General features: G+C 28.0%; 1 protein-coding gene across 1 annotated transcript in view; it reads left to right on the forward strand.

Annotated features, from left to right (window-relative positions):
• Window positions 1-27,288, forward strand: part of LOC121121708 (neural cell adhesion molecule 2) — a 262,790-nt gene that overhangs the window by 88,821 nt on the left and 146,681 nt on the right. Inside the window, exon 3 of the mRNA XM_040716676.2 lies at window positions 14,388-14,526. Coding sequence (XP_040572610.1) covers window positions 14,388-14,526 — 139 coding nt within the window. The remainder of the gene's footprint in view (window positions 1-14,387; window positions 14,527-27,288) is intronic.

The following is a 27,288-nucleotide window of genomic DNA, read 5'->3' on the forward strand; positions in this document are numbered from 1 at the left end:
TTAGTTTTATTCAAGACATTGTTTTAAACTTGAATAAATGGACGCATGTGGTGTGTCAACATAAAATAATATAGAACACAAATCAAATAAAGATAAAATCCTAATATATTTTTTTTATTTTATATACACACATGGCCCAATATTTCATAGACATATTTAAAGCAATTATAGGCTTTGTACTCAAATTTGTGGGATGAGTTAATGTTCCCAAAATTATTTGCTATCGTTAAGATCCTTCCTTTGATTAAAGAAACTTAATATATATAAGGCCAAATATGGTTTTTCAAATAAAATATATCAATTTATCATTTTTAATGATCAATTTGAGCTAATTTAAGTGTCATTTGAGGCGTTTTCACAAGGTAGACATCATTTATGTGTATATAAACAAGTTTCCTTTCTAGTTCTTTTATATTTTTTATTTAATATTCCATGCTTATCAAAACTCTCCATTATTGATATTGATCTCTTGATTACCTTCTCCATCCCTTGAGGTATTACATTTTTATTAGTGTCTGCGGCGTATAATACGGTCTGTATTTTTCTTATAAAGACTTCTATTCAATCTTTTTTGATTAACTTGACCCCTTTGACACTAGCCAATCAAGAAGTAGGAAGAAGAAGTACTCTGAATTTACAATCCCCAAGAGACAGATAGTGCAGTATTTAATTTCCACTGTTAATTTGTTAGTGGAGAGTTAGAATGTATATTCATCATTAAATCTTTTTTGATTTTAAAGTTTTTTACCCTACTAAATCCACATGTACGGTTTTATTGTTATTCATTAATTTATTTTTGTTGGTATTGGATGTATTATTTTTTTTGGTGAATTCAAAACACTTCCTTGAAACTTTAATTACTCATGAAATAAATCATAAACGTTTAAATTTTAATAACTCAAATCCCCATTGGAACTTCCCTTTGAATTTTGTTGAATGCAGGTTGAGTATATTAAACTTATTTTATTAGTAAACACATGCTTACGCTTCACCTTCGCAGAAGGCTTATATGTCAAAGGGACTGACAAAAGGTATTACTAGACGAAAAATTCAATGGAATTGAGGAAGTAAAAGATTAATGTATGGAGTTTGCAAATATTATCATCGATTTTGAGAAAGCTTTTGACTGAATCACTCACATATTTTATACTGAATCAATAAATAAAAAATCAACAAAATTAAAACAATATTAAATTGTTCTCCTCAGTAGATACTCATAGAAGTAAAGAGAAAATCAAACTAAACTATAGCCTTAATCTAGTTGGACCTCTTCCTCCTTTTTGTTTGTTATCGCCATCAAGGCACTTAATGCAAAAGTTAATTTAAAAACAACAATTTAAGACCAGGAAAATAGAGAACAGGTTTTTTAAAACGTTGACAACGTCTTGGTATTCATATCGGGGCTCAGAATTATAGTAGAAACAGGGGGGGAAAGAATTTGAAAAAATTATACCGTAGACGTATTTGACGAAAATGATTTCTGATTATAGATGAATAAGCTGTAGTATTTATGAAAAATGAAAAATCAAAGATTATTTTCAATACTCTGACGTCTATTTTATTAGGAATCACGACTTCCTCTCAAAGTGGAAAAAGAGCTATAATTGACAATGAAAAAAATGGTTAATACAATAACCAAGGCCAACAATGCTTTGTCTCCTTTCTGGTTGAATAAATAGACAAAGCTAATATATGGAATAAAAAAGAAATACTTCAAATTGTACATGTGATGATATTTTAGTACACATAGCATTCAAACAATATTAGGTACATGACTAAGATGGAGAGAGACTGATATCTGCGAGAAGATAAAATATGTATGGGTGAGCCAAGGCTCATCTCTCATATCTCCAAATGATGAATTGGCTTAATCGATTCGTAAAATCCTATATCTTTGTTGGAATATAACAATTAGGTAAAGCAAATATCAGTTAATTAAAAGAAAATATACATAAAATAAAGGGAGTACATGCAAGGATAATATGTACATTTGTGAACATAACAACTTCTCTTAAGTTACAGAAGACATCAAATATTTCTCTAAAATAATAACAAGTAGGGGATCTATTATTATAAAGAAAATCCTAAAAATTATGAAGCAAAACGACTCTCTAAACTTTTTCCAAGACTCTATACAGTAAGAACGAATTTTATAGTACTCTCAAAATTATAGTAACAAAAAAGTTATGACGACATTTGAAGCAGGAATTTATATACCCAAAATTTATATTACATCACAAACCAGGTATATAGCCCTTAGACAATAATTATGTTAGCCAACAAATTCTACTTATATTGTTCAAGAGAGCCTAAAAAACAACCCCCTAATATAAATACTTTCAACTAAGTTTCTGACAATTATTATTTAACGAAAAAAAATTGCCCTTGCACTTTCAAAAATGGTTGCACGAAGCCTACAACTCAAAAATTATCTCCAAGAATTTCATTTCATCAAGAATACAAAAATTGCTTTTGTATATAAGTATAATAGAATGACAGTCTCCACAGTTTTCCACAAATAAAAACTTAGGACAAGTCGTGACGCTAACTTCTTTCCCGTGGAACTAAAATTAAAACATTAAGTCATAATAATTCTCTTGGTTAAGATCTGCAACTTAAAAATTGACGATATATTGCAAACAAAGCAATGTCAGTGGTTTTTCATGGGCGTTTAAGGTGGAGATTTAAGGAAGGTTTTAAAAAAATTAAAAGGTACAAAAAGGAGAGCTCTTGACATTGTTATATAAATCGATGTTCAACAACGTTGGTTTATCCAATTTTTGGGTCTTAATTTGATACTACATTTTTATTATAATAGTTTCAATCATCTATTATTTTTCATGGTAAAGGTTAATCTCAAGTTTTTCTTTATTTTAAGTATTACATAACAACAGTTTTAATACCTAGTAATCAATATAGTTATATATGCATGCATATGGCACCTTTCACAAGGCAACAAATTACATTGACTCATTTAAAAGATAATACTATTATACTTCTATGTATTGTCAAATGGGTCTGCTATACAACACATTAGATATACAAAAGAGATAAGACAATACTTGACACTATCTTTTTAAAATGCATTTCATCATAAACTTCTTTTATGAGCATATGTATACAATTTATACAGACATATGTTCCGTGATATATGTCTTTTCACAGACTGAAAACCTTAATTTTTGAAATTTGTATTCTCAAGATATCTGTATGTAACTCATTTTTATTATATACTAGTATTGTTTGTAGGGGTGTCCGCAGGGATAGGCTGAAGGGGATGTAGCCATCCCCATATTAAGTAATTTTTGCTTTCAACACGAAAATTAAATATTTGAAAAAAAAATTCATAAAATTAAATATTTGAAATTTTTTTCCAAAATATTTTCTTTTTAAAATTTTGTGTGAATAGCTAAGGATTTTTGAAATAATTTCCAAAAAAATTGAATAATTGAAATTTTTTTGCAAATATCTGTAGATTTTTTTCGAATAAATTTAATAATTGAAATTTCTTTTCAAGAAATTAAATATAAACAATTTTTCTTTAATTTTTTTTTCTGGAAAAATGTAATTTTTCAAATTTTTTTTCAAAAAAAAATTATTTCGAAAATCAAACTCCCCCCTCTTAGGAAAAAAAAATATAATCCTGTATGGAATCGCCATAGATCAGTGATGTCGTGCTAAGGAGATATTATTCTCTTGAAATCAATGTGCATTTAAATTCAAGTGATTCCTATATAATGTATCTATATGGATTTCACAAAAAGATTCCTAGGTTGGATGGAGTAATTATAATTCTATAATGTTTACTTATACTTAATCAGTGCAACTCCATCTAACCAATTAAATGAACATAAAAAAATCCTGCGGTTTGGTATTCTGGTATTCGGAGTATTTAACAAAGGTACAACAGAGTAAGGACCCAAAACTACAATAGCATGACTAAATTAGGAAGAACGTTATTTTTATGGAATTCAAAAAACCCAATAAAAAAACAATTGGTGATATGTTTAATTTAGATACTTAGCCATATTTTTTATCCAATATCTCCTCCATTAAAAGTTTTACAAGATAAGGAATTTGCATCTCATTATGATGAAGGCCGTGTCCCTGGCATACCATATGATGGCATCTCGGACCCATCATGAGCCATCGAATTTGGATGAGAGGTGCATCATATATTCTTCTTTAAGAAAACCCAAAATGCAATGTCACGGTTATTGATATCAGCGCTGGAGGAGGGGTACAAGGAGGTAACCCAGAGCTTAGCCATATTGTTGCTTCAGAAGTTTTGATCTGCAGCCTTTTCAAAAAGCCTTTTCTTTTTTCGCCACTGACACTTCCGACATGTTTATAATTAGACATGGGATAAAAAAAGAACTGGTTAACTTTTGTTCCGGTTGCGTAAAGTAAAAGATAAGGAGGATAAAACTGTAATTAAATGCAACAACAAATATTTGGCTCCCACTATGTATTCAATTTTATTATATAGTTGTGGTGTTCGATATACCGATACAATAGTGAGACCGGTGTACTGGCGTATTTAAAATAGTACTTTATATATGAAACTGATATTAGAACGACTATTTGCAGCTTCACTGCATCATCACAAAAAAATTGGTCTGCAAATAACATAACCTTTTAAAATTATGTCTAAAAAAATGTCCTTACTGAATGAAAAGTTTTTAAATTTTCTTGACTAAAAAAGTCATAAAATTTATGAGGTAGCCCATTTCGAACAAAAATTGATAAACAAGTCAATTACTCTTAACAAGATTTTTATACCTATTTTTAGTCGAAAAACTATTGAAAAGGTACTAAAATACTAGTACCCATATTGATCGGATAATATTGCTATCGTAACAAAACTTGTTACACAAATACAATAAATATCATTAAATAAGTTAATTTAGATGGTTATTGATATTCAATAAAGTTATACTTATTGTAATTATAAGCCTTGAAACAAAATTATTATTTGATTGTAGTTCATTTATTAAGTTATACATGACCTATTACCATAGTTTTATATGTTATTTGAAGTACTAAGGATCAGTTTCCATATAATTATAAAACGGAAGTGTTACTAAAAGATTAGACAAAAAACACAAATATTTCTTACTTAAATTTTTTGTTCATACTTTTTTAATGAGAAAGTTTAGTTAAAAATTATATATCTATTTTATAACACAAAAGATACTTGACTATCGCTATTGCAATATTCTTTAGCTTACTGCAATATAAATATGTAATTTATGTTTGTTTTTTTTTAAATATGCATAAAGTTTGCAAAAATTCATGTTATTCCAAAAAGTAGAAATGTTTGTAAAAAAATACAATTATTTTAGCAATGTCATATTTTACATATTATGAAAAGTAAAAGTATTTTATTTCACTTTTTTTGTAAATAATGAACCTATTATGAATTATGTTGCAATAGTCAGTCAAAATGCTAATTTTTAGCTTCTTAACAAAAAAAATTACTTTATGTTTTGATAGTAATTAACTTATTATTTAAGAACATTACAAATCATATAATAAAATAATAAGGCGTTTTTTGAGTAATATTACTTTGGACATTTAAACTTCATAATGTGTGTAAGAATACTTATATTTTAATAATTTGTATTAATATTAAATATAGCCAAAAATGATATCATTCAAATATGAAGCATCCATGGCATAATCAATTAATGTATGATCCTCATCTCTAATAATGTAAATACGTCATTTAAAAGTATTATTTGGTTGACACATGTACGCAACATATATATATTCAATCGCTTGTAAAACTTTTATATATACCTTTTCTTAATAACATATTAAGTAAAAAGAAATTTAAAATATATTGCTCTTGCTTTTTAAAAATCCTTCTAAACACGTCAAGGTTTGTTTTTAAAATACGTTAGAAGTGAAAAATATATGTAACTAGGGATGACAATTGTTAATTTTTTTTAATATTACAGATCGGTTTTGAATTGTTTTTTTATAGGTCGATCTGAACCAGTATTTAAATAAAAAATAAACAATAAACAACAATTTTCTCTCTGGTCTAAAAAAAAATCAACATCAATTTTTGTTGTGAGACCGATTAAGAACGAATTTTTAGTAGAGCGAGCTTAATTTCCAAACCCAATTAGTTCGGTGTTACAAAAATGAAAAAAGTAGGACCCTTCTAAAATTTTCAGACCGAAACCTAACACTATGTATATTTTTGGACCCTAAGCAAAATTTCACTGAAAAACATGGCTGAAAATAATCATTAGTACTTATATCGTTACAATAACATTATTATAATGAATTTGATTTGTAAATGTCTGAACTTGATTAGTTAATAAGATGAGTTCCATTAATGTATATATTAGGTTGGGGTAAAAGTAAATACGTATTTATCGCACCTTTTTTTTAAAACAAAGTATTTCTTCAAAGATTGGTTCCATCGGATCGGAATTGTTGTAAAGGTGTGAGTCTATACTAAAAAGACTTTTTGGACAGCATTGCACATATTTGTGAATTATTGTGCTTCGAGTATGGAGGTCTCTAAGGAAGAAATTTACCATATTTTACAATTTTAATACCTGAAAGTCTACCACGTCGAAAGCGAAAAGGAAATTTGCAATCTATACGGGGCCGATACTATTTTGACTGGTGTTGCACAAAAGAGGTTCGACAACTCGACCATTTGAAGCAGGTGAAAGAACAGAAGCAGCTAGCACTGGTGAATAGGAGACAACAAGACATCATCAAGACAACACCAGGCGGCACACATCTTTGATGACGCGACTGAAGTTCTTATACATTCACCCCACATTCCGGACCTGGCACCAAGTGACTACCAGCTGTTCTTGTCTATGGCCAATGCACTTTGGCCTAAATTGAGGCCTATAAAAAAATTTTGAGCAAGGTTTTTGCCAATAGCGACAATGGCTTCTACGACAAGAGAATATAAAGTTGGATTCTGTTGGCAACAAGTTATCAAACATCACCGGATGTACTTGGCTTAAATTTGACGATTTTATCACTTCGTATAAAGCAATGAAATAAAGGGGAAAATACGAAATTATTTTTTCACTGCTCTATTATATGAATGACGTAATAAATTTATAAGTTTTATGTCCATAAACACATCAGAATAATTTTTGATTGTGAGGAAATTGCGAGAACAAATCTTGCTTTATTATTTATCTGTAAGATCCTAAAATTATTCAAATGAAGGAACTCTAGCCAAAGAAATGATAATTAGTTTGTCGTAATGTGAAGACATACAACTTCATAGTAAAAAAGAGCTTCTCAAAAATATATGTATAAAAGTCAATTAAAATTGGTTGTATTGAATAATATATCTACATATATATAGTATATCTATAAAGCCATCAAGGCCGATTTATAGTATTTAAAATTATGCACTCTATTGACCACAAAATAGAAATTTATACTTGTAAAGGTTATTTTTAAAATATAGATTTTTTATATAAATAAAGCATAAAAAGTTTCTGAGGTGTCTCCAGACAATAGGTCTATTAGGTCACCTTATTTGAAAAACTTGACTAAGCCATTGAATGAATCTATAAATAACATAAATGATATTTTCTTTGTGCATATAGGGTGCAGAACCAAAACTTTTAAGGTAAAACACTCAAAATTGTATCAAAGGATTAGAAAAAATATATCAACAAAACAAAAGTAGCAGTGATAGCCTCAATACGGTGCCCGAAGCTGGTACAAGCTTTGGCAATTTCCTTCCTCAGGCTTGTTGGCCCAGGCCTTGGAGATGGTAGACTTCAGGTCATCCGCACCTCAGTGAGATTGTTTTGGTGATGCTCTCGATAGTTCCCCATCAAAAGTAATCAAGAATGTTCACGTCGGGGGATGATGAAGGCCACATGTCCTTGGGCAGAAATCCCCAAACTTTTGGGCGCAGAACTCCATTTCACTAAGCTCTGGGCTTCCCTTTGTCAACATATATTACAGACGGTCCTCACATTGACCACAAACATAGCAGCAATGTCTTTTTGGGCCATATGTTTGTCAAGCTTGTCTGATACATGACTCCTTCCTCCTTCCTGGTCAGCAATTTGGTGGACGAATCAAATTATAAAATACATCAAAACAAGCTTTATTTATGACGCAATATTATAAATCGCAAGAAGAATTCATTTCCTACGCCCTGTAGACGCATACTGTAAGTGAAATGCATAACTCCATTCCTAATATTACATTTAATAGAGGGTATTTATTGTATGTATTACAATAGATGCAATTTCATTTTGCATGCCAATTTGATGGAAAAATCTGTCATTGGTATATTTTAAAATAATATATTATGTTTTTTTTTGTTGATTTAAATCCCTTGTTTTTTTCAATTTAAGACTTGAAAATAGAAAGCATACCTACTTTTATTAGTCCTCTATTTTTTTACTTTTTCTTTTGACAATCAAATTATATAATCCTTGTATGTAAAGCATATCTAACTGAAGACATACGAAGAATTGAGTTGTTATTACATTATACCACTTTTAAAGCAACACAAAGGAAAAAGGGGATCTTGCTTTCCCAGCAATACACACACATATTAAAAGATCCCAATATGAAAAATAAGATCATAGTGTTATCTTCTATTTCTTTTTTTTATCCATTTGAGAAAAAAAGAGTCATTATATGTCTTGGAGCTATACAAAAAGAAAATATTCTAATAAAGTATAAAAAAGGTTGGGATTTACAAAAGGAAAATTATCTGATTTGTTAAGTCACTTAAAAGAAGAAAACCATACATAGGTATGTTATCTGGAAAACCTTTCATTCAAAAAAGTAAAAGAAAAAAAATGATAACCTAATACTCATCAAATTTTTTTTTTGTATAAGGAGATTTTCTTTAGAAAATTCATGCTATACAGAAAAATAATAACAAAGCTAAATGAAAAAAAAAGATTTTTTTTTCATTTACTAATTGCATAATTTATATAAAATTACTTTATGATATAAGTAAAGTTTTTCTTATATATATAATTTGTATAACTGTTCTTGAATTTATTTAAGTACTTTAAAATCCTGATAAAATTAATATTTTTTTCCGATTTTTATAAATCTATAAAGTATATTGCATAAAAGCAACATTAAACAATATAAATTCTTCAGATAATAGCAACATATGATGTTATCCTACAAAATTCCAAAAGTATCAACATATAAAATTAATAAAATTGGCAAATATATATTCAAAAATAGGTCTTATAACATATTCATCACATAAATTTCTCTCATGCACTGAACGTGATAAATACCCATAACTAATAGTGTTTTATTATTATTATTTAACTTTTGAATAGAGAGCAAAAAACTTACGAAGTTGGGCAACAAAACGTGAACTATTAATTAATGTTGATTTTCTGATTAATTTAGTAATTTTTAGTGATAATTTTTTGACATTTTGGTTTGGCCATCGTTTGTGCATACACGAACTATTATAAAATTTCGTCATCTCTCCATCATGAGTGAGCAAAAAAGTCAAAATGCAGCACAAATCAAATCTCCTAGATGCTGAAGTTGAGGTGGCGAGGATTATGAACATGGTAAAGTGCTCCAAGAGCCTGATTCTCAAGATGGCCAAAATGAAAGAACACTCTGCAGGAATGCAGGAATTTGAAGGCACAATTTAAAGAGGTATCCAGTGTTTGTGTCCAGCTTGGAGAAGAAGATCAGGCAGGACCCTACCAAATCGATGAATCGCCTCTCCAACGACTTCTCCATGGGTGATAGGACAATCAAGAGGACTGTGAAGGGCGATTAGGGATTGTCCTTATACACAAGGACCCTATACCAACTTTTGAAAAAGGCAATGAAGGTCAGGAACCTTTCGAGTACAAGTTTTGCTGCCCAACCCCGAATAAAATAATAAGGCAGGATCTGAAAGACGAAGAATTACACTGATGATTTGTTGCAGAGTTATAAATATAAGGACTTTTGTTGGACACAGAGTAGAAATAAGAATAAATATTGAAGTTATTCCTGCTAATATAACTGCAAAATACTCGGTGCTATTTGAGAAATTTCCTTCATTTCATCAACTTATAGCAATTTTATTGAAACAGGATAAGCTATGACAGCTAAGCTGCTCTCATTTTAAATTCTATAAAATTTCAGGGTGACTGACAACGTTAATTTTCTGTTTGTTCTACGTATACTAGCAGATCATATATGGTATAACTATTACCATTCCCATATCCAATGGTTTACTTTATTATACTAAATATCTTTTAAATTTAAATGTAATTATGAACTAAAGAAATAAATGAACCCACGAGAGTATTTTTACATCATTATGTCAGTGTTGTTTAACTGACTCTTATTTGTATAATAACTTGTGTATGTTCGGAATTCAATTTTTATAATAGTCTTTGTCTCAGCATTTCAACGCTAGCATAAAATTAGTTGTTTTTTGTTCTGCATTTGAATACTAGCAAGTAGATATCAAAAATTTAAAATAGCCTTCAAAAGTTCGGTATACTTTAACTAGCTATATGATAGCGTCCAGCACAAATTTTTTTGTGGAGTATGTTTAGATGTACTTATTTTCTATTAAAAAATTGAATTGTAAAATAAATTCAGATAAGAACAAACATTTTAGTAAATTGAGGTATGACTTTAATACGGAGCTGATAACACATTGTATATCTTCACTCTCTGATTCAATATTACTATAAAGTTAGTAAAACATTATCTTGTAAGTGATACATCATACAAAATCCATCATTCTCAAAAGAAAAATGAAAACCAAAACGAAAAAGTGTAACACAAAACACATGTAAGTAAAAATAAAAGTTTTGTTTTGTTTTGCTTTTTGTTATCGACTAATTTTTATTTTGAATTTTTCCTATGTCTTTTAAAACAACAGCCATTAAAAAAACTAAAAACAAAGAAAGAAAGAAAATATGAAACCTTGAAACTTTTTTCCCTTTTGATATTCTTTTTTGGCACTGTCCAAATGACTAAGGAAGTTTTTATTATTATATTTTATATTATATTTTGTTTGTTTGATGATGACAGTAGGTAGATAGCAAATATTTAGTCAGTAGATATCAAACAAAAAAATATCTTGTATACATTAGGGAAAAGTATATTCAATCCAAAAATCAGTTGAAATATTTTTTTTCTTCCAAGATTCATCAGCATGCTACTTTTATTTGATTTATATCTTATTTTGATCTCGTTAATGAAAAAAAAAAACCTTCTCTTCATTACGTTATTGCAGAATCTCACAAACTTTTAATAAAAATGTATTGCTATATTTGAAAGAAAAAGTTTACTTGTTGTTTATCAATAAAAATCACACCGACTGTTCGGCAGGAAAAATAGATTTAGACAAAACACGCGACCACTCATCTACAATATTAATTATTAAAAACGTGGTGAAAATCAAACATATGTAGTACATGCGTTATAGTTTACCCTTGCAACAACCTTTATACACAAATCTGTAAATAAAATTTTAATCAAACATTAAATAAACTACATTATCTCTTTCATCCTTTGTTCAAATAAATCTCAATCAAAACATCAGATATAAATGACGTTCAGTAATTAAGATGGAAGCTTAAAGTGAGTATATGAGTTCGACGTAATTAAAGGAATATAATTCTTATCCATGACAAACATTAGTAAATAAAGTAAATAATACACATGTTGTGCGTCAACATAAAAACAATGTGGAACAAAAACCAAGAAAAGGAAAAAACCCCAAACAATTTTTTTTTTAAATCATTTTATCTTACTTTTGTGTTGATTTGATTTTTTTTTTTTTTTGAACAAACCCAAATCTCTTTACATATTAAGTACATTTAAGTTAATGATTAATCTCATGTACACTTACCTGCAAATATGTATATATTTTTACTTCATCTGATTAGATTAATTAGATATATAGGTATGTAGTTACAATGTTGAATATTGTAAATCATCTTCCTTTATACTTATATTACTTTTGTTGGTTTTTTCTTTTAGTTATTGTTCTTTCATTTATGTTCTTCTAATTAGTTAATTACATTAGCCCTAAACTAATGGTTATTTAATCATAAAAAAACATGATACTGCTCTATAAATAAAAGATTAAAGCCTGGGCTACATACACACAATTGTTAATTAGAAGCAAAACATACATACATATCTGTGTATCTTTAAATATAATCATCATACGTACAAAAGAATCAAGCAAAGTTTTATTTATCAAGCAATGCATTGTTCAAATTTTCTTCTTTTTGAGGGTAGTATGTATAAATTGATTTTCTTTTAAAGCTTATAATCGGAAAACCTTGAGAGTTTTTAGTTTTGACAATATAGCATACTTGTTTATGATTAGAAAGGTAGAACCCGGAGAGTTCGTGCACTGGCAAATTCTTTGCATCATGGAATATTTGTTTACTAGCCAAATTTCAAAAGTTATCAAAAAAGGGGGGGAAAAAAACCTATTTGGCTACATCTGATCATATACTTTTTTTTTTGCACCAGCATTTTTTTTTTTTCACATTATTTAAAAAAAAAAAAAAAAAAAATTAAAGTGTTCCAAGTTACTTAAAACGTCGTGTATTATCGTCTGCTAATCATTTTTATCGTTAAATTATAAAATCTTCTGTTTAAAAAAATGAAATATTTAACCCATTAATTCTTAAGTCATTTTTTTATAGACCCATCCCAGGGCCTGAATAGATTGGGAACGAAAATCATTCGCCAACACTAATATTTAAATATATATTGCAACTCTAAAAATATTCAAAATATTTTATTTTTGAATCTGTGAAACTAAAATTTGTAGGAATTTCTAATAAAATTTAGGGAATCTATTAAATAACTGTTCAATTAGGTATTTTATTTAATTGCTAAAGTATCCAGTAATTTTCTGAAATTAATAAAAAAACAGAATATACATATTACGCAAATGACTTAAACATGTTTAAGTTGGGTGACTAAGTAAAAAAATTTTTTTACGAATCCCCTAAAATTTCATATTTTTCCTATGACAATTAACAATTGAATGATTATGTTTTTTGTTTTTTCAATACAATAAAAAAATATAGTTTAAATTTTAATTTGATTTTAATCTTTAATAACGGGTCAACAAACGAATGATATCTGAATTCATTTAAATTTTTGCTACTAACAACCCTCGTACTTTGACTATATAATATGTTAAAGATCTCAAAATTCAGACTAGAATTGTTCTACAGATCCTAAATTTTACTTTTGAGATTATATTCTGTCAATAATATTACCAAATATTATTCAAATCTGTTCTCTTGTAAAACTTCTTAGTGCCTAATATATGTATTTATGCTTTAGTTTGATTAAAAATTAAATCATTAAATAATTTTTTGGTGCATTATGCTAAAAATAGGACCTTTTACATTCATTAATGTAGTTGAATTTTTAAAACCTAATGAAAGAATGAAAAAAATTAAAATTAATTTCCTCGTGAAAATTTATCATGCAATATATATGGGTATATATTTTAACTAATCATCAGAATGTTTGAAAGCCGTATTTTAAATAAAAAATAAGTCAAAAATACTTAATAAATATATTTTAAAAAATCACAATACTTTTGTGGCACTCAAGTGGTTATTTTATAAATGATAACAATGATATGAATAAGTAAGTTAATAAATATAGATAGTTAAACTATGAAGTTTTTATCTATGCATTCATTATATTGTATCAATCTCGAGTAATTCTTGCCACATCAAATTTCAATTAAATTGGAAATATTGTTCCAAAACCAAACCCCTTGAAGCAAATACTCTTTTAAAATGAAAAAAATCAATTAATTATCATACTTCTAATGAGCTATTTTAAAGAAAAAATTAAATTATTGATATATATTTTTTTTCAAACCTTTACCTTGCTTTTTATGAGGATTGGATATGACAAATTAATATATAATTAGTATATTTTGTATATATTTATGATTGTTTTCATCTTCAATAACCGTTTTAAAACGTAAAACAGTTCGTAAAGCCTTATTTCAGGTATATTTAGCCATTTCTTAAAATATAACCACTTGCAGTATTTTACAATTAAAATTCAATCATGGTGGATTTACCAAATAATTTTTACTTTTAAAGTTTTTGCCCAGCATTTGAAGGCTACCATGTGATTATTATTTATTTTATGCAAAATTTTAATACTAACAAGTAAATATTACCAAAATACATTCCAAATGACTGCTATATTTTAACTAGATAACTTGAATTTGTTTATTGTAGAGTACCTACTAATAACAATAAATTTGGAAATGAAAATTTCTCGAAAACCTTGCTTGATATGATTTTATATTGATACATGTATTATGTATAGTTTTAAAGAAAATTTATTAATTAAAATTTTTGAATCTATTTTTCTAGTAATACCTGTACGAAATGTCTCTGGAATACTTGGACAAAGTACCCAACTCCCGTGTGACACAAATCCTTCATCTTCGGATCATCCACTACTTCTTGTTATTTGGTTCAAGGACGAAGCTACTGATGATCCTATTTATAGGTAAGATTTTAGTCTCAACTAGTTTATAAGAAAGCGAATTTTACCTTTTATTCCTTTAATGTTAATTTTGTTTGTTTCATAAGCATATTTATACTTATGATACCATAACATGCGAACTATTAAATATAGATTAATTTTTGTTGTATGTATGTACAACTATTTAATAAAAACTCCATAAATATAAACGGACATTAAAAACTCCTTCTTAAGTCTACTAAAATATAAAAGTTTTTGAAATTTGGATCCATCTATGAGTAATCTTATTATAAATAACCTACCTTGCTTGTCAAATACTAGAGTAATAAATTAAATTTCATAAAACTTTTTACTTTATAAATATAATGTATTTACAAAAAATTAATTATCAATACTAATTATTATTTTACTTAAATAATGTTATTGAGAGGTAATAATTATTTATAATCTCCCTACGTTAGGAATATTTATTTTTGAGAAACAAATATATTTAGAGATCACATTATGAATAAATTCATAAAAATAATCTGATCTATTTTTTAAGCTTAAATAATAAATAATCTAGGTACATTATCATTAACCAAATAATATTAACATTAGTTTTGTATTAAATGACTAAATAATACCAAAGGAATAAAGTTATGCAATAGTTTTTTCAATTCCGGGATTAAATTTTCTTGTAAGTTTAAGTTTAGTTTTTGTTCATCTAACTACTCTGGCACCTCGTTAACTACATAATCATTAACCTATACTTCAGTATCATGCTAAAAATTAGCATAATATATACAGTAGTTTAGAAATCTTGAATTAGTATGCAGACAAATATAGCTTCACATATATTTGGAGAAGTCTGTAAATTTAGTTAATCAATAATAATAATTATAAAAGTCAAACCTTTTTGTGATTTTCAAATTCAAATTTCTTCATTAAATTTCATTCAATTTATTTAATCATAAGATGACAGGCGAATCAGCTAAAAATGAAATATTAGTTTTAAAATAATATAAGTAAAGGTAATTTGTTATGTGTTTTGGTATATATTTTCATTCATATAAATAAACTAAAAAAGTTTGTATTAAATAGGAAAAATATATTATAAAATCAAATAAAATTGTAAATGATTCAGTGGATAAAATTTTAAAAGAAAAAGTAAGAATAATAAAAAATATTCTCTACATATAAGCACTTAACATATTAACTACCAAATTAAATTTATTTTCAAAGATTATTCACATGTTTGGTGACATACTGATTGAGTTATTAAATAAACTTATTTTAACGTATAAATTGTAGAAATTAATGTAAGATTTTTCTTGAAAATTCCAAGAATCAATAAAAAATTACAATAACTTGAAACGCTTCCACTTCATTATTTAATAGCAAAGTTAATATCTATTCACACCGCAACTTGGTAATTATGTAAGAATATTGTAAGGATAATGATTCTTTAACAATGTTTCTTTAATACAAATGGTTATATATAATTATTCTTACCCATAAATAACATTCTAAAGTCTTTCTAACTGATAATAAAAAAACTTTGGATAGTAGAGTAAAGTATTTGTAATTACTTCTTTGTGCAGTTCCCCAAACCTTATTACAAATTGAAAGAATTAAAATATAGCTCATCCCCATCCCTCTCCCCCCTCTCGCATAAATTCTTCTTTATTTACAGAATTTAAGAAAGTTGACATGTTGGATGGGTAAAATGAGACTCATTTTGTTTTTTCACATTTTTAATTTTTGTAAAGATACATTACAAAAATATAAATGTAAGTGCCCTAGTCCTGTCCTTCTTATTCTTGGACCTACTCTATTTTACACTACTAAAGCTTATCTTCCATTGTATTATATATAATATGTACGTCCTGGTCAATTTCTATAATTGATGAAACGTTCGCCATATACAAATTAAATCATGTAAACATGTTCATTAGAATTTTTTAAACTATGCTGAGGACAATTTTTTATAAACTTTCTATATTTTGATTACAGAGTAAGACAGTTCTTACTTTTAAAAAGTTAAGTTTTGTTAGAAATTTGAGAAACATGTATGTCTCTGACATTCTTCCCAAATTTCTATATTTGCATGGTTTATACTCTAAACAACTATCTGCTCTTCTTACAAAATATACTAATTTTGTAAGGAAAAAACGTCTAATTTTGATAAACGATAGTTTTTCAAACTATGGATGGATACGTGAGTGTATATAATGTGTATGAACAAATAGGATCAAGAAAATATAATAAAAATATTTATTATATTTGATGGGTTTTAGGAAGAGCCCTTTACGGTTCTTGGAGCGGCTATAGCGGTTTTAAATATGACCCAAAAACCAATCTTATATTGCACAACTCGTCGCGTAGTAGCATAGGCGATTCTATCAGGGTTTCTTTGAAGTACTAGCGTAGTTTTTTTAAATAGCTTCGAGGTCTCTCGATTAACCAACACGAATCCCGTGTTCCTAGAGTACAATTTTGGAAATTAGAATGGTTATTTTCTAAAATCTGAAGAAGGCAAACGGATCCTTAAAAAGATCAGACTCACTTGTTAATTAGGCAGATCAGTAGATAAATCACTATAAATGTGATAAAATTGCGGGCAATTTTCTGTAGATAGTAATTTTCTAGAAGTCATTTTTTCATTGATGTCAATTTTCTCGAGAACAATTTTCTGATGGCAATATTCTAGAGGGCAATTTTTCGGGTAAATCTGTATGCACGCATTTGATTATATATAATTTGAAAAGAGGATATGAATAAGATACATTATTTCATGTAAATGAAAATAACAGCTGCATTCATAACAATGTTATAATTTAATGAAGGAGAGAGTAGAATTCGTTGGATCAATTTGAGACCCTAGGGTGTATTTTGAAAAAAAAAATCATATAATAATGTTATCTCATTTGAAAAACTATATTATAATTAAATATTTTTTTCTCTGGAAAAATAATTATTTACTTCCTATAACAAGTATTAACTCAGGCATTTCCTAAGCCCATTATTATTCATAAAATGGGATTATTATATTTAGGCAATGTTAATACGAATTATATTGAACTTACGATTTATGTTTCAATCCATATTGACATAGCAAAAATAAAGGTCTTTAAGAATAAATGTGTACACAATTTAGCAAAGCCTTTATTTTTCCCTTTTCTATTAATCTTCATAATTAATCTCTATTACAGAAAGTAAGCATTTAAAAATTCCTTTAAGGGCTAATTTTCCATTTATTTAAAAAAAAACAAAAAAACACACACATTTTTTAAGGGTATTCTACAAATTATTTCCTTCCGTATTCGATTAATTTTAAAATGTGTAAAAGTATTAAATATATATGTGGACCGTCATCACAAAAGTAAGCTAGAAGGATTTTTATCAAAATTGGGTATGAACGACATATTTTTATTTCGACATCGTATTGCATATTTCTATCGACAGATTCCCTTGGAGGCGTCGTAAATTGAACTTAAGCGAAAAAAATTTAATGATCCCCATGAAATATTTAGAAATTGATTTATTTTATGTTAAAGATCTGGGCTAAGTCTAATATTTCAAATGAAGGCTCTTAAATTGGTTAAGATTCTTAGATTTTTAAAATCATCCCATAAATTATTTATCAAATCTCAATCCCTGTTTGTCAGTATGCTAAGAAATACTAATTTAGAGAGAGGGAAAGTCTTTCATGAGGCGTGCACACAGTCTAGAAGTGGTTTAAAGATTTCCATAGAAATGCTGAATTTTCCTTAATTAAATAGGAAAAATCAATTTAATGTTACATATATTTAATGTAGATAAACTCTTAATTTTTGAACCAGTTTAATTTTTTTTCAATCCATTGCTTTTTTAAATTGCACCATTTTCTAGAAAATAAGTAATCAAGATGGCCTTTAAATTCACAAAAATGGTAAAATAGATCAAATTAAAGTTATAATGAATTTTTTTACATTCAATTATTTAGTATCTTTTAAAGTTTTTTTTTTAATTTGTTGATGCAATGTATATTAATTTTAACCCAACATTAGCACCTTCAATATTTATTATTGTGCAATATGAAGGTACTTTGTCTTAATTTTTGACCGTTCTTTTCTTTTCAATAATAATTATATATTGCCTGTAGAGCGTTGGAAGATATTCATACACTCAATTTTTATATTATACAATTCAATTGAAGGTATTTAAAAGTATCAACTTTTGCACCATACTATACTCTGTAATTCCTGAAAATTTTATATCATTCTCCTGATGTTTAAGAAAGTTGTGTTGTTTTTTAGAATTATCATCATATTTTGTTAGATTACAGATTTTGGTGTAGGTTATAAAATGAGAAGTAAAAAAAAAGGTGTGGAGTTTCAATGATAAATTGGTCATAGGTATTATCTTTTTTACCATTATCTATTAGATAAAACAGTTTTAAAGAGAAAAATTGAATTAATTGCTTTTTTTGCAACATATCAACTTTTTGGTCCTTGAAAAAAAAAAATCAAATATTTTTTGTCAAACTTAGAATGGACCAAAATATGGATGAATAGCAGTAGTTTTCAGACCCACTTGTTAATTAGGCAGATCAGTAGATAAATCACTATAAATGTGGTGAAATTGCGGCAATTTTTTCTAGATAGTGATAAATAGTTGTAAAACTACTCAGGAAAATATTTATTGTTGCTTCTCTAAAGTTTAAATTATACGCTTGTTTATGAAAATTGCTAAAATTACCTTTATAACTACCAAATCTACAAAATATATTGTTACAAATGTCTGGCATTACCCACCGGTATTGTTGCTCGTCTGTATTTGACAAATGAACCAGCTCGAGTAAGGATTTTTGGGACTTTTGCTTCGGGCAGAAAGAGGATGCCTCTATTTGACCATTGCACTACGGGTAAATCAACTATCCAATGTTTTTTGCATGGTCCTCTAGACACCAAAGATGTATAAAATAAGTCCTAGAATGCATGATCAGCTTAATCTAGTTAATAATCTATATAGTGTTTTATTGTTTTTTTACCAAAGTTGCTGTTATTATTATTTAGTTGATGACAAGGGAACATCTAAGTATAAAGTAATAACTGGTTGCATGGGTTAATAAAATATGAGGGTTTGCCAAGGAGTTATTATTGCAAGTCCTTGTTGAATTTAGAGTAGAATAGAGGATCTACATCGGAGTAATTCCAGTCTATATGTCCTTGACGGAGTGGGGTTTGTGTTTATTTCCTTCCTCTCACGGCTGCTTGAAGCGGATCTAACAATAGTCCTAACAGTTAAGCAGCCTTCCTTGCAACATTCCACAAATCGTCCAGACTACCATATTATTTTTTTCTTTTTTTGTAACGGCAGGACAATTTTATGCATCACTGCCTATATATGTGTTTCATGAACGAAAATAATGAACGTTTATTTCTATATTCACGTAGTCTTCTGCTGTGTATATTAGACCTCCCATTTTCTGGTAAATACTTTTTCTACTTGAGACGGTCAAAAAACTGATTTGTGCATAATTTAAAGCCCATCACACCATTTGTGGGGTGTTACAAAGTCATTTTAGTTTGAAATATAGACTTTTCTGTCAAAAATGGTCATTCTTCTTTGATTTATAATTTTCTAGTATTATCAAAAATAACATATCAATATATAACACTAATTGATATGAGACTTGTTCAGCAAAAAGTCGGAAACCCCCAAATCATTGAGCACATCTTAAAACCTTGAAATTATTAAGGGCATAATGTATTTAACTGATAACAAAAAAAAAAAAAAAAAAAAAAAAAAAATGTATATATAGAAAGTATGAAATTTGATATCTTATTTGAAACTGAACAAAAGGCTTAATAATGGCCAATTTGGAACACAAAATTCCATTTCTTAATTATCGGCAACACAAAAGGTTTATATGTAGATAGAAAGAGTATTAACTGGAAAACGTCGAAGTAAGCAACGCCAAACTTTGAATAATTTCTCTAACATAAATTTGCCCAATAAAAAAAGAAAACACTTATTGAGGAAATTTTAGTTTATCTTCCAAACTTTATGTGTCACAGTCGCTAATAAGCTTAAATCAGTATTATTACGGTCCCTGTGTACTAAATTGTGGTGCCTTAATGTCTCTCAGAAAAATAATAGTATTTAATAAAGGAATTTCTCAAGCCTCATGATTCCCAAAGGTGGGCATTGACCTCCTCCAATTTCAATAAGCCTCTTATACAAATACTTCTAAAAAATGAAAAAATAAAAAAATCACATAAACAATAAATAAAAATTTCCCTCATTGAAGACCTGCTTGCACCACTCTTGAGTGTAGCCATTGGTGAACCCCCTTTGTACTATATAAAAGATTGTATTTGATTATTTTATAGTGGGATTAGACTAATTTATATACATTACATTGGTCATGCTATATGTAATACCAAAGCATTAGCACAAGAACATTGCTATCTAAGAATTAAAAGTAAATAGATTGATGAAACTTAGCCAGATTAGACCTTAAAAGATTCATAATACCAATTAAATCTATTCTTAATTAATTTTCCTCCCTATTTCAAATTTTGATTGTAAATACGTGGCAACAATAACAAGAATGATGTTGCTCTGTGAGTCACGTAAAACATAGCCAATAGTTTAAAAAAATATATTACATTTGTTATAATGACACTTGTCTATTATTTTACTTACATAAAATAGTCTTCATTTATCATTGAGTATATATATACATTTATCTAATGTAGGTATACATGTATAAATCAATATTTGTATATACATTTTGACAACTTGTTTATAAAGAAAATTAATTAATTTATGAATAATATTTATAGAGTATTTCAACCAAATTTGAATCCAATAAAGATAGATTAATTATTTTACATAAATATTTGTGATGTATATTTAAAAAAAAAAAACAAGCTTTCCGTTTGGTAGAAATTTTCATTCCCAAGCTCCCAAAAAGAGAAAGTGTAACTGCTCCAAAATAGTAAGGAAGGTTACACGTCAAAGACCAAAACGCTTCAGGAAGTCATTTATTTCATCTTCTAATGATAAAAAGTAGGAAAAATTAAAAATGATGATTGGAGACGCCATAAATGCTATCAAATCTTCCTCGTTATGGGAATTCTTATATGAATTTGTAATATATACTATTTCCTTCCCTTTGGCCACATCAGAAATAAGATGCTCACAGTAAAATTAGCTAGTATTAATAAAAACCATAAAGAAGAATTCTTTATTACATGACGTCATTATTAATCAAAAGTGGAGACATATCTGAGAACACACCTAGAAAAACGATGACGGCTTTTCATCCATAGTATTCAATATTATTGTTCAAAATAAATATCAAAAACAAGCCTTTATGTCTAAGCTCAAGCTTTTCAACTTATTTGACAAGTCAAACCCAAGGTTATGATAATTTTTAAAGCCCTTTACTAGCCAAGAATAAGCATAAGCTTGTTTACCAAAAAGATGTGTAATATTCAATAATTAATTCTAAATATGTATTTTGCTATGGAACATTTCATCAATGCGCTAATAAATAAAATGCCGCTTATCTACTAAATATACTACGTTCAAGTTTTAAAAGAAATGGAAATTGATATCATGAGTGTTTATATTGTCAGCTATGACTTTAGATGTAAAAAATATGAACTTAAACAAGCAGAAGTTTTAATAGTTACAACCTGAACAGTGTTTTTATTTTCCAAAGAGAAAGATTGTCGAAGTTTGAATGACAGAAATTAACACTGAGGATTAGTTCTGGAGTTAATAGTGTAAGTTCATATTGGACTCGGTGTAAAATTGATAATTAACATTGGAGTATTCCCCTTTATAAATTTAATAGAAGGATTTGTGTATATTTCCTTACTATGACGTAATAACAAAGAATATGTTACTCTCTTTAATCTTCTGCATATTGTCAGGGTTACCACGTTCATTTTTGATTTCTTACTTTTTTAATATACCGTCTTGTCATAATTGTACAACTCTAGCTTTTCTCTTTTCAATCAATGTGCGGTCTCCCTCTTTTCTTCTCATCAACTGATAACAGGGATACCTCAAAATCATACAACAATCTGTTGACCTAAATGTATTTTAATATCTAAATAATATACATGCGTAAAAAGACAAATAAGATGGTGATTCGAAGAATATTTGAACAAGTGGACTATTACGTGACACACAATATAGATTATTGTGAATCAATCGAAAATTCTACATATATTTTTCTATTAACCCATTCTTAGTGAACATCCTTTTTATAGGACGGTTTGTAAACCGATTAAAAAAAGAAATCTGCCAAATTAAATTATGGTTTTTTGAATTTTTTTAAATTATGTATAGTAAAAAAGTTAAACTATTTTTTTTAATGAAAATTTCTATCAAATATGTATAAGTTTAAGCAAATTTGAGGAATCAAATTAGTGCCTATAGGTTATGATAAGGTTGCATGTATTACCTATAATAATACCTACAAAATTATAACTTTGAAAAAAAAACGAATCTAATAAATAAAAAAAAAACAAAGTATCGTTTTGGACATTTAATTAAATTGACTAAACCTCGATTAAAAAGAGCTAAATATACAAATAAATCCTGAGTGGGATATGAAATTGAGAATAAAATTTAGCCTAATTTAATGTTTCAGAAGTATACTAAAAAATTATTGGCGAAATAATGTAGACTGAAAGGAATAAGAACCATTTCTATAAATTACGGGGTACATAATATCCCAGTTGAAGGGTTAAATAAACCATTTTTAATGCAATCACAAACTAATAATTCTAGTATATTATTTTTTTCTTTTATATGTTATTATAAAAAATTTAAAAAAAATAAAAATGAAATGTTTTTTGTTATAACTTATATCCATGAAATATTTGAATTCGTGTAAATATGAACTTTTCTGTATGAACATGACTTTATAAAATTTAAAATGTTAGTAGGTAGTTATTTGGTGAGTTAACGCAAAAATAATTTTGAACAAAATCAAACAATGTGACAATGTCTAATAATTTTTTTATATATTATATAAATAGGGTGTAATAACAAAATCCGGTGATTCAGGTTTCCGAATTTTCCAGTATATATTATAAAAAATGGTGTAAATCTTTATTGTTGCAAAAGTTATGCATAAACACTTTACTTAATATTAAAAAAAAACGCCATGGAGTCAATAACAGAAGAGTTCAAGCCTATTAAAGAGAAAGAACGCAGGTGTGCTGCAGTGATGATTTTGGTCTCTGTGGTGCTCCCCTGGCTCAAGGAAGTCACCAAAAACTGTCTGACAACGGGACTATGCCCCTGCCACACCCTCAAGATTGGCTCCAGGAATATTGTTACGATTGAGTGTCAAAGGAAATTTGGCCTCCTAGCTCCCCCGACTTGAATCTGATATAGTCGTGTTTTTGTAGTTTGTTAGTTAATGGTCAACAGAAGTCCTCACACAATCTAAAAGTTCAGGAACTCTGTGTGGGTCCAGAATCAAATCGAGGCCGTTATTGAAACTATTATGCCTGCCAGATATTATCAATTATTGTATTTTCTGCTCAGTTTTAGTTTTTTAATAAATCTTAACAAATGATAATTTGAAGAAGATATATCAGAAGTTTCGTTGTTATACCCAGTATATACTGCCTAATATTTCAAAGATATATTAAGGTCCATTATAGGCATTGTATTCAACTTTCTAGTATAAGTTGAGATACTCAAAAATGTTGCACATAGCTTAAAGCTTTCGTAGCATATATAGGGCTTAATTAAACCCTAGTTTTGTCGGAAAAAATCAATTAATTTAGAAATATTATGTTGCAATTTTTCTTTGCTTCCATAGGATTATGAGGATAATTTATTGATTGAAACGGACATTAATTCGTAAAACAATACAAAGGTAATCCAAGCTCAATTTAGGGATACCTAAATCTAGCTTACTTTTCTCTTGACGGATGACATATTGTATTATGAGTATATATGAAAAGTAGATAAAAATATGCATCTATTTTATTTCCAATATATATTTGAATTTAGAATATTATAGTTTATATATTTATATTTTTACTAGTGTATAAAGCAATGCTAATAACTCTATGTATTTTAGAATAAAAAACAAAGATTCCATGTTTTGCTTTTTAAGAAAAGGTATATTTTTTATATGCCCCCCCCCTCCCCTATTAAAAATTCCCAGAGATGGAGAAGTAGGTCAAGACTGATAAACAACGCTCCTTGTTTGGATGTTGTTTGTCAACTTTGTGATTAATTATTATTATATTGCTAGTGGTGTGCCTCCACCAGATAAGGAGTCTATGATATTAATCTACACATAGCCTTGGATTCCATGTGATATTCGTATGCTTTGCCGCGCTCCTGAACCCTCAAAACAATGTCTCTGTTTTGAGAAATTCATCAAAGGAAGGAGAAGTGAAAACAAGCCAATCCAGTTGGTCTAGTCTCACTCCGAAGTGACACCAAACTATGTCCTCCACAACTCTTAATAAGGGTGCAACCATTTGCTAAGTTTTTGCTTGTACTTCCTTCGCATTGATGCGTGACATATCGTATTATAAGTATAGATGAAAAAAATATAGATGACAATTATATTTTTAATATATGTCTTTCGTTCGTCACATACAATCAACTATAAAATAATTTTATTGTTGTATGTATGTTTGTTAGTTTGCTAATAAAAGCGCATAACAAGGGCATTTATTTCAAAAAAAGAGACAGATACAGGCATTAAACATAAAGTAAAAGTTGCTCATAATTTAGATTTACGTACCAAAAGCTATGTTTCATATTCAGATCAGACCAGATACCTGGGCACTTGAGGGAAAGCTAATTTTTTTGCAAATAAGATGATTTTTTTTCATAAAATAAAATTGATTCTCGGTGTCTAAAATTTTTTAAGGTATGAGTATTGGATTTGAAAATGCACAAAACAAATTATTGAACAACGGAAAAGGGGAGAATTTATATTGAATACAAATTAAAAACAGGAATTAGTTCGGAGTATTAGAGAGTTTGTCTCAGTATGTATCTTCATTATGGTTGAAAGAGGAACATACTTCCAATTATTATGTTGTATATCAACAAGTTTTACTCAATTCTGGAGTTGTTTAAAGCATTAATAAAATAATTCAAAATAAAATATACATTATGGGTACGTCTTAGTGTATATTTAATAAAATACAATATATATGTATGTACTATCTACATAAATAGGTAGGTATAACCCTAGTAAATAAAAAAGTTTTTCAAAATACTAATAACAAAATATTTTTTTATTCAACTTGGCAGGATTTTCATATAAAATAAAGTAATACGTAAAAAAAGCTCTATATCCGTATTACCATTAATTTTTTACCAATAATTAATATTCCCCTCCTTACTCATCTTGAACGAAAAGATTTTCTTGCTTCTCTCATTAAAAAATGTTACATTTCTTCTTCGTTGTATATTATATAACATATGGTACATAATAATTGATGGAAATCATAGGGCATGAAATATTCTTTAAAAATATAATTAATTTTCAAATAATCTAATAATTACAACTAATTGTATCATTCAATGATTTTTAACCAGAATATTTTCATACATTCTAACACAAGCTACCTACTCGGTAAATCCGTAGTAAACACACGTACATTGTGATAACTTTTTTTATATTTTATCAGCTTGGAAAATATAATAAATATTCTACTATTAGTCTTCTTTTCCCATGTGTTCACTCAATTAATCATGGTTTCCAGGGAGGAGAGTCGTGGAGACTCTGGTCTAGTGCTCATCAAGCTGACTGAGTACTTAATGAGCACAGTCTATGCCGTCATAAACAAGTACAAAATAACTGGAAAGCTCCTATATGAAGAATGTTACCTACTTTTTGATAAGAAACGGATCTTGAGATTCTTTGCCGGGTTGTTTGAGTCTACGATCGCCAACCAAAGTATCTCCATAGCTGTTGAATCCAAAGGCCACATTGAACCCTCATTTTTTGTTTTGTCATAAATTAGTTAATAAATATCAAAGAAAGTATATTTATATATCATTTGTGAAAAAGCTTGTTTTGTCCAGATTTATCTGTAAGACCCTCTACATCATAGTTTGCAAACTTTTTAACTTTTTTACTTAGCTATTTTAATCTATAAATATTTCGTTTTTGGGATTATACTGTCGGGATTGACATTCTAAATCGTTACTCTAATCCACAGTTGTATAATAGTAAGTCAAGTTGGACTTACCAACTTATGACATGTCTCGAGTATAGATACATAACTGCATTGATCCAAATGTTCATCAATTCTTCTTTTTGTTTATTGAGGTATAATACCATTTCAAGGTGTATCTAAAAAGTAAATATTTGTTATAGATTTGTTCTCTTTGTCTCTGGTTTTAGGAGTACTTGGGCTGATGGGTGTTTAAGAGTCAAGTATTAATCAAATCTTTAATCATAAAAAAACTCAAATAAAAGAAGAATTACAAGAATCTGTGATGATTTTCTTGAGTTTACCAGATTTGCCTAATCTAAGGTGAGGCATAATTAAGATGTCAAAACCCCAAAAGAAAAGGATAAAATTTTTATATTTATTCAGGTTGCATTACGGTTCCCTTGAAAGGGCTTTGATAAAAAAATTACTCCCATAATTCACACCTTTTGCCAGATACTCGGCTTTCAAAATTTTAAAAGATTTTATTGCAATGAAAGTTCCAAGAGTTATCGACAAATATATTAATACTTTATTTTTATATATACTGTACCTCTACCCAAACGCCAGCAGGGGTATTTGCTGTTTCAAGCAA

Source organism: Lepeophtheirus salmonis, chromosome 7, assembly GCF_016086655.4.
Source record: "Lepeophtheirus salmonis chromosome 7, UVic_Lsal_1.4, whole genome shotgun sequence".
NCBI lineage: Eukaryota > Metazoa > Arthropoda > Copepoda > Siphonostomatoida > Caligidae > Lepeophtheirus > Lepeophtheirus salmonis.